Consider the following 14,024-nt stretch of genomic DNA (forward strand, 5'->3'; position numbering starts at 1 on the left):
TTAAAGAACAGACCTACGAACCAATAGAGAGAGACCAAGGCATTTCAGAGTCATGACCCATGAGACAGAGACACTCTCCCCATCCCAGACAGAGACACTCTCCCCATCCCAGACAGAGACACTCTCCCCATCCCAGACAGAGACACTCTCCCCATCCCAGACAGAGACACTCTCCCTATCCCAGACAGAGACACTCTCCCCATCCCAGACAGAGACAGAGACACTCTCTCCATCCCAGACAGAGACAGAGACACTCTCCACATCCCAGACAGAGACACTCTCCCCATCCCAGACAGAGACACTCTCCCCATCCCAGACAGAGACACTCTCCCCATCCCAGACAGAGACACTCTCCCCATCCCAGACAGAGACACTCTCCCCATCCCAGACAGAGACACTCACCCCATCCCAGACAGAGACACTCATCCCATCCCAGACAGAGACACTCACCCCATCCCAGACAGAGACACTCACCCCATCCCAGACAGAGACACTCACCCCATCCCAGACAGAGACACTCACCCCATCCCAGACAGAGGAACCTCTTCCTGATGAGCCTGGTGCGGACCTTCCCAGTGACGGCCATGTAGGACTGCCAAGCCTCCGTCAGGACCCAGCAGAACGACGCCAGGAAGAAGAAGTGAAGAAAGGCTGTTGTCATGGTACAGACACCCTGTTGGTGATGAAGAAATGGGAGAATTAGGTTCTGGATGGTAAAACCTTGTGATGAACATGAGTGAGAGGGACAACAAAGCGTCTCAGAGTGGGATAGCAATATAGGATCAGTTTAGCCTTTTAGATCATAATGAATAAGATTATATGGACGAGGAGGACCTGATCCTAGATCAGCACATATGGGCCTAGCTTATTAGAAGAATTGACTGGGTCAATTCTGTGATTCCCATAATGCACCACAGTTTGATCACATAAAAACAGTCACAAAAGCAGCACAGTATCGTATAACAATTCTACTCAGGTATAATACACAGTAGCTCTGAACTGCACTTTCATTCTACATAATACCTTATAAACCAAAGATTTTACTACACTCCATTAATACATTTTCCATTTGCCATGAGCACTACAACTGCATACAAGTACAGCATACATATATAAAGCTTCTTCTAAATGGTATATTGGTTAGCTAGACAAATACATATTGTAATAGTACCCTGCCCTGAGCAGTAATAGTACCCTGCCCTGAGCAGTAATAGCACCCTGCCCTGAGCAGTAACAGTACCCTGCCCTGAGCAGTAACAGTACCCTGCCCTGAGAAGTAACAGTACCCTGCCCTGAGCAGTAACAGTACCCTGCCCTGAGCAGTAACAGTACCCTGCCCTGAGAAGTAACAGTACCCTGCCCTGAACAGTAACAGTACCCTGCCCTGAGCAGTAAGTGAATAAGAGCATTGGTTAGAATCCCATGACTGCAGCAACAGGAACGACAGACAGACAGGCAGACAGACAGACAGACAGACAGGCCGGCAGACAGACAGACAGACAGACAGACAGACAGGCCGGCAGACAGACAGACAGACAGACAGACAGACAGACAGACAGGCCGGCCGGCCGGCAGACAGGCATGCAGGCAGACAGACAGACAGACAGACAGACAGACAGACAGACAGGCCGGCAGACAGACAGACAGACAGACAGACAGACAGACAGACAGACAGACAGACAGACAGGCCGGCAGACAGACAGGCAGGCAGGCAGGCAGGCAGGCAGGCAGGCAGACAGACAGGCAGACAGGCCGGCCGGCAGACAGGCAGGCAGACAGACAGACAGACAGACAGACAGACAGACAGACAGACAGACAGACAGACAGACAGACAGACAGACAGACAGACAGACAGACAGACAGACAGACAGACAGACAGACAGACAGACAGACAGACAGACAGACAGACAGACAGGCCGGTAGACAAACAGACAGACAGGCAGACAGGCCGGCAGACAGACAGACAGGCAGCACTACTACTAATGATCAGATTGGGAGCCAGAGAACCAGGCTGACTGACTGACTAACTGACACAAAAGCCATGGCTCTGCATTTCTCTGCCTGCAGCACACACACATTAGTATGCTAGAGATCGAACAGGAAGGCACGTGAAGCAAGGTCAAGCCATCTACACAGAGAGGGAGTGTTTGTGTGTATTTTTGTTTAACTGTCCTTGTGGGTACCAGAAGTCCTCACAAGGATAGTAAAACAAGGAAAAGTCGGACAAGTGGGGACATTTTTCCGGTCCAAATGAGGAAAAATGCTATTTTAGCCTTAAGGGTTAGGTTTAGGGTTAGGGTTACAATTATGGTTAGGGTTAGGGTTAGGGGTTACAGTTAGGTTGAGGGTTAGGGTAAGGGTTGGAGTTAGGGTTACAGTAGGTATAGTTTTAGGGTTAGGGGTTTGGAGTCAAGGTTAGGCTTTGGGTTAAGGTTAGGATTATGGTTAGGTTAAGGGTTAAGGTTAGGGTTAGGGTTAGATTTTGGGTTAGGGGTTAGGGAAAATAGGATTTTAGATGGGAATCAATTATTTGGTCCCCACAAGGATAGCAATACAAAACTGTGTGTGTGTGTATGTGTGTGTGTGTGGGTGTGTGTGTGTGTGTGCGCTTGTCCATCACTATTCTTCCTAAGCAGATAAAGCAACAGCCTGGATTTGGGCGTGAATCCATGAAAAAGAGGATTAGTGAATTAAGAAGTAGCCTTAATAAGCTTGGTGAAAGGGAAGGGACATGTACAGTGGGTAGTGAGAGGATTACGCTGATGTCAGTTCAGACACTCTCTGGTTTCAGTATTTCCTGTTTTTGAGTGTTACTACGCAAAGAGGGGGAACAGTTGAGCATGTGTCAGCTCCTTCCAATTCCAAGACTTCCCTCACAACATCTTCCACACTGTGCTGTACTGTAGACACCCACAGCAGAGTGATTAGATTAACATTCAACACATCCATCCTCTTGAATTCGAAAAGCTACTTAATTCGAAAAACAACAAAACTTCAGCCCCGCCACGTAGTTTGCTATTGAGCTGAGGGATGGGGCTGGAGATGCTTTAATTGAAATGACCAATGAACAGCAGTATATTTTGCAGATCGCACCTTTAATGTTGATGGAAGCGACTAGGGATACTGACTAACCCATGTTTAGGCCATGTGAGAAATTAAATTATGTTTACCCATGGCCAGGAGGGAATTTAATCACGCCTTTGTGGATGCGGCTGGCAAATGTTTTCCCTGAATTCATGCATGCATGCACATAGTCCCCTTTTGAACTCTAATACAACTGCCTGCTTTAGAAAGAGATCGCACACCAACAGTATGTCATGTGATCTCCTTATACCTCCCAGTTTGCATCATTATAATTTAAAATAGGGTAATGTTTTCTCAGTTAGAGGAGATGAGCACGGAGACATGCAATATGTGTTTTTGGAATGGGGGTATGGAACCCATTCATTTTTGTATTTATCTACATGTGTTTCCTATACTACTTGTCATTTTAGGTCATTTCTTGGACTGCATTCAGGGCTCCCTCAAAAAATTGACTTTGGTCTCAATGGTGCTCCCCTGCCTAAATAAAGGTTAAATAAAATAAATAAATAACCCCATTTGTTTGGTGTGAGCTCATCATGTCAGATGTATTTAGAAAACAAATCTAAACAGAAAGACATTACCTTATTCAAAGTAATTAAAAAGAGATTGCTGTATCCTGATTTCCCCCCAACAATCCTCCCTGGGACTCCTCTCCTAAACACTCACCTACGTCCACCATCCCCCCAACGCCCCCCTCCCGCCCCACCCCCGCACCCCCGCCCCCCCATTACTCCCACACCCCCCCGTGAGTAGTTGAGAGTGTGTGTAGTTGTGTGTGTGTGTAGTTGTGTCTGTGTGTGAAGTGTTGCATAATGCTACGTTATATAAAGTCTCTTCTAGTCTCTTCTTCCTCTCCTCCTCTCCTCCTCTCTTTCTCCTCTCTTCCTCCTCTCTTCCTCCTCTCTTCCTCCTATCTTCCTCCTCTCCTCCTCTCTTCCTCCTCTCCTCCTCTCTTCCTCCTCTCTTCCTCCTCTCTTCCTCCTCTCCTCTTCTCTTTCTCCTCTCTTTCTCCCCTCTTTCTCCTCTCTTCCTCCTCTCCTCCTCTCCTCCTCTATTTCTCCTCTCTTCCTCCTCTCTTCCTCCTCTCTTCCTCCTCTCCTCCTCTCCTCCTCTATTTCTCCTCTCTTCCTCCTCTCTTCCTCCTCTCTTCCTCCTCTCCTCCTCTCTTCCTCCTCTCTTTCTCCTCTCTTTCTCCTCTCTTTCTCCTCTCCTCCTCTCCTCCTCTATTTCTCCTCTCTTCCTCCTCTCCTCCTCTCCTCCTCCTCTCCTCCTCCTCTCTTCCTCTCTTCCTCCTCTCTTTCTCTCTTCCTCCTCTCTTTCTCCTCCTCCTCTCTTCCTCCTCTCCTCCTCTCTTCCTCCTCTATTTCTCCTCTCTTCCTCCTCTCTTCCTCCTCTCCTCCTCTCCTCCTCTCCTCCTCTCTTCCTCCTCTATTTCTCCTCTCTTCCTCCTCTCTTCCTCCTCTCCTCCTCTCTTCCTCCTCTATTTCTCCTCTCTTCCTCCTCTCTTCCTCCTCTCCTCCTCTCCTCCTCTCCTCCTCTCTTCCTCCTCTATTTCTCCTCTCTTCCTCCTCTCTTCCTCCTCTCCTCTCCTCCTCTCTTCTTCCTCTCTTCCTCCTCTCCTCCTCTCCTCCTCTCCTCCTCTCTTCCTCCTCTCCTCCTCTCCTCCTCTCTTCCTCCTCTCTTTCTCCTCTCTTCCTCCTCTCTTCCTCTCCACACGGCAGACAGTAGGTCTAGAGCCAGGTGTTGGAGGAGAAATATAACACATTCTCTCCACACGGCAGCCAACCAATGTACCATCCACAGATTTACAATTTTATTATGTTTTTATAAGAAAACACCAAGAGACCATGAACTTGATAATGAACCCCTTTGTTAGTCTAAGGGTGTATCCCAGACGGCACACTTTATAGTGCACTCCTTTTGCCCAGAACCCTATGTGCCCTTTGGGTGCCAAATAGGGTTCCATTTGGGACGGAACCTACATTTCACGGCTGAGACAGCCACCTCCAGAGATGATGCCAGAACACCAAATTCCATTTCAAATATTGTTGATATAATTATGTTTTCTTCCTATCAAACGTTACCTGGACGAGGCTGTGTGTCTTATTGACATGCTAACTCTACCGTGTTTGTGCGTGTGTCTGTTTGTGTGTGTGTGTGACCGTGTGTGTGCACTCACTCGCGGGTGCGTGTCTATGTATGTGTGTACGCCTGTGTGTGTGTGTGTACGCCTGTGTTTGTGTGTGTGTGTGTACGCCTGTGTGTGTTTGTGTGTACGCCTGTGTGTGTGTGTGTGTGTGTGTGTGCAAAGAAAATGGACGCTTCATAGCACACGTGAAACCTCCCAAGACAACCGTGCCATCTGATCTGACCCTGTACAGTAATTACAGATGGGACACACACACCGTACACACAACTTTTGTTGTTCCAGTCGCATCGCACGCATGGTGAAACACACGATGTCAATGCTTTGAACGCCCACCTTATTAATACTGTAAATAGGCTTAGATGCAGACAAAAGCTTTGAAAATGTACATATTCATATTTACAGGTTAGAGCTGCTCCTTCCTTCTTTGTGTGAGTCCCAAATGACACCCTATTCCCTTTCTAAAAAGTGGGTGGGTTTTCAAAGCAGTGATGCTACAGGGTCTTAATACAGCCGCTGTTGTTACTAATTGGCACATAGGCCTATGTAAGCCGAGATAAAAACAACCTGACAATGTGGCCATGACGTAGGCGCTGTAGCTTCACAGTGACAGATGCTTTAGATCCCAAGGCCAATTACCATAACAATGTCAAACAACATTTAGTTTAACTCAATACATGCATTTCAGTGGCAATGGTTATTTCTGTTATTTGACATCATGCATTGGTATGACTACTGCATCTTGGATCTGAATGACTTGAAATAAAAACTATCATGGTAGGCTACACGTTGTTTCCTCAATGCACACGTTACCATGACATGCATTCTCTCTGTTCTCTTATTGTTAAAGAAATGGTATAACTACTGTTTCTTATGATATTCAAGTAGAACCGATCACTGTGAACAAGTGGTGGAATAGTAAATATGACAGCAGCTCCTGAGTCGTCAAGGACCAGAGAGAGGAGAAGATGGCGGATGGCTGGATGAAGAGATGTGTGAGACATCCTTGTGACTAGAAGGTGACCAAGTAGCGAGAGGTGTCTGATCTGCCTGTGGAGAACAAAGACGTCTGGAGGGGTCAACAGATAGAGGCTGGCAGTAATGTAGAGTCACACACACATTGGCACACAAACGTACACACTCACAGCAAAATTGTGATTCTCAGGATTTAAAGGCCCACAATGTACGTCAAGAGTAGGTCCTATTCACATCACAGTACAGTTGAAATATATATGGCAAATAGAAATCCTATATGGATGGTGTTAAGAGATAGATGGGAGGTGTTGAATGGAATTGAAGGATGGGACTAATAACAACTAACAACAAACAATAACAAGATAACTAATAATGTAGGCACGCTGTGTCCATAATAAGTGTATGGGTTGTAGGTTGGGAGCTTTTGTGAAAGAGCACAGTTAGAAAGATATGGCATATAGAAGCCAACCGGATGGACATCATGAAAATGATCGGAGAGGTTGAGAGTAGAAGAAGTTCAGGAGAAAGAACAAACAAAATGTAATTACTGTAAAATTGACTGTGTCCATAAAATTTTGATAGTGGGTATGGGCTGGAAGTAGAGTCCTAGGCGTTGTTGTTCACTAGTTTACTGCAAGTGGGGAAAGGGTGGCGGGGTTGGAAAGTAATAAAGGGGAATATATATATATATTTTTAAAGGATATGTACAGTGAGGGAAAAAATTATTTGATCCCCTGCTGATTTTGTACGTTTGCCCACGGACAAAGAAATTATCAGTCTATAATTTTAATGGTAGGTTTATTTGAACAGTGATAGACAGAATAACAACAAAAAAATCCAGAGAAACGCATGTCAAAAACGTTATAAATTGATTTGCATTTTAATGAGGGAAATAAGTATTTGACCCCCTCTCAATCAGAATGATTTCTGGCTCCCAGGTGTCTTTGAAACAGGTAACGAGCTGAGATTAGGAGCACACTCTTAAAGGGAGTGCTCCTAATCTCAGTTTGTTACCTGTATAAAAGACACCTGTACACAGAAGCAATCAATCAATCAGATTCCAAACTCTCCACCATGGCCAAGACCAAAGAGCTCTCCAAGGATGTCAGGGACAAGATTGTAGACCTACACAAGGCTGGAATGGGCTACAAGACCATTGCCAAGCAGCTTGGTGAGAAGGTGACAACAGTTGGTGCGATTATTCGCAAATGGAAGAAACACAAAATAACTGTCAATCTCCCTCGGCCTGGGAATCCATGCAAGATCTCACCTCGTGGAGTTGCAATGATCATGAGAACGGTGAGGAATCAGCCCAGAACTACACGGGAGGATCTTGTCAATGATCTCAAGGCAGCTTGGACCATGATCACCAAGAAAACAATTGGTAACACACTACGCCATGAAGGACTGAAATTCTGCAGCGCACGCAAGGTCCCCCTTCTCAAGAAAGCACATATACAGTGTTTGCCAATGAACATCTGAATGATTCAGAGGAGAACTGGGTGAAAGTGTTGTGGTCAGATGAGACCAAAATCGAGCTCTTTGGCATCAATTCAACTAGCCGTGTTTGGAGGAGGTGGAATGCTGCCTATGACCCCAAGAACACCATCCCCACCGTCAAACATGGAGGTGGAAACATTATGCTTTGGGGATGTTTTTCTGCTAAGGGGACAGGACAACTTCACTGCATCAAAGGGACAATAGACGGGGCCATGTACCGTCAAATCTTGGGTGAGAATCTCCTTCCCTCAGCCAGGGCATTGAAAATGGGTCGTGGATGGGTATTCCAGCATGACAATGACCCAAAACACACGGCCAAGGCAACAAAGGAGTGGCTCAAGAAGAAGCACATTAAGGTCCTGGAGTGGCCTAGCAAGTCTCCAGACCTTAATCCCATAGAAAATCTGTGGAGGGAGCTGAAGGTTTGAGTTGCCAAACGTCAGCCTTGAAACCTTAATGACTTGGAGAAGATCTGCAAAGTGGGACAAAATCCCTCCTGAGATGTGTGCAAACCTGATGGCCAACTACAAGAAACGTCTGACCTCTGTGATTGCCAACAAGGGTTTTGCCACCAAGTACTAAGTCATGTTTTGCAGAGGGGTCAAATACTTATTTCCCTCATTAAAATGCAAATCAATTTATAACATTTTTGACATGCGTTTTTCTGGATGTTTTTGTTGTTATTCTGTCTCTCACTGTTCAAATAAACCTACCATTAAAATTATTGACTGATCATTTCTTTGTCAGTGGGCAAACGTACAAAATCAGCAGGGGATCAAATACTTTTTTCCCTCACTGTATGTATGTATGTATGTATGTATGTATGTATGTATGTATGTATGTATGTATGTATGTATGTATGTATGTATGTATGTATGTATGTATGTATGTATGTGGGTGTGTATGTGTGTGTGTATGTGTGTATATGTATAGGTATATGTGTATGTATGTGTATATATATATATATATATGTATATATATATATATATACACATACATACACATATACCTATACATATACACACATACACACACACATACACACCCACAGTTGGGAGAACAAGTATTTGATACACTGCCGATTTTGCAGGTTTTCCTACTTACAAAGCATGTAGAGGTCTGTAATTTTTATCATAGGTACACTTCAACTGTGAGAGACGGAATCTAAAACCAAAATCCAGAAAATCACATTGTATGATTTTTAAGTAATTCATTTGCATTTTATTGCATGACATAAGTATTTGATACATCAGAAAAGCAGAACTTAATATTTGGTACAGAAACCTTTGTTTGCAATTACAGAGATCATACGTTTCCTGTAGGTCTTGACCAGGTTTGCACACACTGCAGCAGGGATTTTGGCCCACTCCTCCATACAGACCTTCTCCAGATCCTTCTGTATATGTATGTATATGTATGTATGTGTGTATATATGTGTGTATATGTGTGTATATATATATATATATATATATATATATATATATATATATATATATATAACATGGGGGATTGGAAGTGATGCAGACAATTACATTGATGGAAGTTACAATCTATCTGCAATATTAAGCTGATCTACCAACCCCCCCCACCCCCCCAAAATAAATAATAAAAAGAAGAAAAAAATAGAGTAGGTCCTAAAGCATTCTTAAATTCTATACACACGACACAGTACTAACATGGTGTAACACCCTGACATGCTGAATCCTTCCCTGCAAGTTAAAGGATGGATGGAATCAAAGATGTCTACGTGTACAGCAACATATTGGATATTTGATGATTCATCTTCAATTTCAACTGACAGGTAAAAGTCTAGTTAGCGTCTTAGGGAAGCTAACCCTACCGCCTGGTTCCTCAGATCATCAAATAGGAGAGATCAAGACGTACATTCTTGTCTGATAGCACTGCTTTGATGAAGCTGTGAAGGGGGTTACCATAGAGATCCTATTAAATATTCTAATTACGTGAGGGTTACCCTTGACAGAGCACTTAGGGACAGTAAGCTAGATGATGTGCTTAGTGAGAATGTTCACGAGGAGGAACTGGATGTTCAAGAATACATTTAAGTGTGTCTGTTTGTATGGGGTGAATGTGTATGGATTAATCTACATTGTATGGGGGAATGTGTATGGATTCAGCTACATTGTATGGGGGAATGTGTATGGATTCAGCTACATTTTATGGGGGAATGGATTCAGCTACATTATATGGGGGAATGGATTCATCTACATTATATGGGGGAATGGATTCAGCTACATTATATGGGGGAATGTGTATGGATTCAGCTACATTATATGGGGGAATGGATTCAGCTACATTATATGGGGGAATGGATTCAGCTACATTATATGGGGGAATGTGTATGGATTCAGCTACATTATATGGGGGAATGTGTATGGATTCATCTACATTATATGGGGGAATGTGTATGGATTCAGCTACATTATATGGGGTGAATGTGTATGGATTCATCTACCGTACATTATATGGGGGAATGGATTCATCTACATTATATGGGGGAATGTGTATGGATTCAGCTACATTATATGGGGGAATGTGTATGGATTTAGCTACATTATATGGGGGAATGTGTATGGATTCAGCTACATTATATGGGGGAATGGATTCAGCTACATTATATGGGGGAATGGATTCAGCTACATTATATGGGGGAATGTGTATGGATTCAGCTACATTATATGGGGGAATGTGTATGGATTTAGCTACATTATATGGGGGAATGGATTCAGCTACATTATATGGGGGAATGGATTCATCTACATTATATGGGGGAATGGATTCAGCTACATTGTATGGGGGAATGTGTATGGATTCAGCTACATTATATGGGGGAATGGATTCAGCTACATTATATGGGGGAATGGATTCAGCTACATTATATGGGGGAATGTGTATGGATTCAGCTACATTATATGGGGTGAATGTGTATGGATTCATCTACATTATATGGGGGAATGTGTATGGATTCAGCTACATTATATGGGGTGAATGTGTATGGATTCATCTACATTATATGGGGGAATGTGTATGGATTCAGCTACATTATATGGGGTGAATGTGTATGGATTCATCTACATTGTATGGGGGAATGTGTATGGATTCAGCTACATTATATGGGGGAATGGATTCAGCTACATTATATGGGGGAATGGATTCATCTACATTATATGGGGGAATGTGTATGCATTCAGCTACATTATATGGGGGAATGTGTATGGATTTAGCTACATTATATGGGGGACTGGATTCAGCTACATTATATGGGGGAATGGATTCAGCTACATTATATGGGGGAATGGATTCATCTACATTATATGGGGGAATGGATTCATCTACATTATATGGGGGAATGGATTCATCTACATTATATGGGGGAATGGATTCGGCTACATTATATGGGGGAATGGATTCAGCTACATTATATGGGGGAATGGATTAATCTACATTATATTGGGGATTGGATTGAGCTACATTATATGGGGGAATGGATTCAGCTACATTATATGGGGGAAAGGATTCATCTACATTATATGGGGGAATGGATTCATCTACATTATATGGGGGAATGTGTATGGATTCAGCTACATTATATGGGAGAATATGTATGGATTCAGCTACATTATATGGGGGAATGGATTCAGCTACATTATATGGGGGAATGGATTCAGCTACATTATATGGGGGAATGGATTCATCTACATTATATGGGGGAATGGATTCATCTACATTATATGGGGGAATGGATTCATCTACATTATATGGGGGAATGTGTATGGATTCATCTACATTATATGGGGGAATGGATTCATCTACATTATATGGGGGAATGGATTCATCTACATTATATGGGGGAATGGATTCATCTACATTATATGGGGGAATGGATTCAGCTACATTATATGGGGGAATGGATTCATCTACATTATATGGGGGAATGGATTCATCTACATTATATGGGGGAATGGATTCATCTACATTATATGGGGGAATGTGTATGGATTCATCTACATTGTATGGGGGAATGGATTCATCTACATTATATGGGGGAATGGATTCATCTACATTATATGGGGGAATGTGTATGGATTCAGCTACATTATATGGGGAAATGTGAATGGATTTTTTAAAACAGTTTTACTCATAGGCTCTTATCCAGAGCAGATTACAGTATTGAGTGCATACATTTTAGTTCATACTTGTTCATACTGGTCCCCCGTGGGAATCGAACCCACAACCCTGGCGTTGCAAGTGCCATGCTCTACCAACTGAGCCACACAGGACTATGTATGGGGGGGGGGGGGGGGGTAATGTGTATGGCTTCATCATACACTAATCAATGCTACTGTCAACACCAACTACAAACCTAATTTCCCCATGTCAGTCTGGAATGGTGACTTTGTCTCTCTGAGACCTGGGCCACATTCAGTACGGCACTGTGGCTGTGTAATTTGACCCATTATTGGCAACAGATCACATTTGGGCTGCCTGTGTAAACGCAGCCAGAGTTGTGCTATCTTTAGACTACGGCTGTCAGAGTAAATCAGTTAACTCAACTTAACTTTTTTAATTTTGGTGCACATTTTTTTTATTGTGATTAATCACATTGTCTGAAATCATTCAAAATACACCGAAAACATCCCAAATACATCATCTATACAGCTAAAAACAACAATGCAAGTTGACATTGAGGTTAAATACAGTGTGCTTTCTGAATTTACCTAATTTTGCTAACTGTTACTTTAGACAAAATCAAGACGTCAATATTCTTGTAATGTTTTTTGTATGAAAAATCTTAAATTACAGCTTAATTTGAGCAAATTAAGAATTTGTAATTAAGCGATTAACTCTATTATTTTTATCGTTGTAGTTCAGACATAGATAAATGATATAGAACACACATGCCTCTCTGACATGTAGAATAAGGAATCACGTCAGCTCTATAATAGCATGTATATCTGCCTCTGACCTGGGACTTTCACCACAGCTGTTTACCTCAGTAGAGGGGGTGTCTGAGACTTTCACCACAGCTGTTTTACCTGAGGGGGATGTCTAGGACTTTCACCACAGCTGTTTTACCTGAGGGGGGTGTCCTAAGGGGAACGATAAAAACAACACATTTCTAAAGTGTCCCACTTTTCTCTTGACAGTGGAGCATTCCACTAGCTGTCCCATTCTAACCCTACCGATATGTACATATCTACCTCGATGACCTCGTACTCCTGCACATTGACTCAGTACTGGGAGGGAGGGAGGGAGGGAGGGAGGGAGGGAGGGAGGGAGGGAGGGAGGGAGGGAGGGAGGGAGGGAGGGTAAGATAAGATGTAGTTGAAACCCAGAGTGCATGCTGCCCTTTAGAAAGGCAAATTGCCGGGAGATGTTGAGTCTAATGTGTTGGTATCCATGGTGACAGGGGAAAGAAAGGAAGCAGGGACCAATTCTGACGTAACAAGGATAAGAGGAGCGAGGGAGGGAGGGAGGGAGGGAGGGAGGGAGGGAGGGAGGGAGGGAGATGTGCAGGAATCCTGTTCAATGATGGAAGCTTCAACTGAAAGGTGCAATCAGCCCTGGTCTAACTGGTTATTTGAGCAGAGCGGAGGTCCATTTAGGAAGTGAAGCAGTACAGAGGATGTGGAACAGAACAGTGGTATTTACTGATGTCAGAATGTACATCATAAGAGTATGCCAAGTGTGTCATAAAGCATTCCCACACCCTTGTATACAGTAACCATGTCAAGACACAGTACTAACATGTTGCATTTCAGGGCTTCAAATTCTCCCTCTGATTTGTCCAGCCATATTATAGAAAACCAAATTTGTTGTTTGAAGGGAGTTAAGGGATGGGCCTTTAACTGGGTTTACCTGAGATCATCTACTGATCAATGTCCGTGGAGGAATCAAGAGGACTGGGCAGGTTTGGATTTGGAGGTAGAGATGGCTACATGTGGTAACGTTGCCTTGGGCTCCATGTTGAATGTCAGGACAAGGAACTGTTGTCTGATATAAGAGAAAAGGCCTAGGAGAGGGAGGAGGAGGAGGAAGGAGGAAGGAGTGAGGAGGAGGAGGAGGAGGGAGGAGGGACGGAGGGGAGGAGGGAGGGAGGGAGGGAGGGAGGGAGGGAGGGAGGGAGGGAGGGAGGGAGGGAGGGAGGGAGGGAGGGAGGGAGGGGCATTTCAAACTGAGGATGTGTGTACGGAGATGGAACGGGGTAGAGAGACTAAGGTTGAGTTACCCTCATTACTTAACCCTGGTGGGGCTCTGAGCTTCTACTGGACAGAGGAGGGGGGAAGAGCTGGTGTGTGTG

At 43.9% G+C, this 14,024-nt stretch overlaps 1 protein-coding gene across 1 annotated transcript in view; it reads right to left on the reverse strand.

Annotated features, from left to right (window-relative positions):
- Positions 1 to 673, reverse strand: part of LOC311125494 (adhesion G protein-coupled receptor B3-like) — a gene marked incomplete at its 5' end in the record, with an annotated part of 30,676 nt that extends 30,003 nt beyond the window's left edge. The window contains one exon of the mRNA XM_084199540.1: positions 523 to 673. Within this exon, the coding sequence (XP_084055666.1) occupies positions 523 to 673 (151 nt within the window). The remainder of the gene's footprint in view (positions 1 to 522) is intronic.
- Positions 674 to 14,024: the final 13,351 nt, after the last annotated feature.

This window comes from Coregonus lavaretus, assembly GCF_964263955.1.
Source record: "Coregonus lavaretus genome assembly, contig: HAP1_SCAFFOLD_1320, whole genome shotgun sequence".
Taxonomy (NCBI): domain Eukaryota; kingdom Metazoa; phylum Chordata; class Actinopteri; order Salmoniformes; family Salmonidae; genus Coregonus; species Coregonus lavaretus.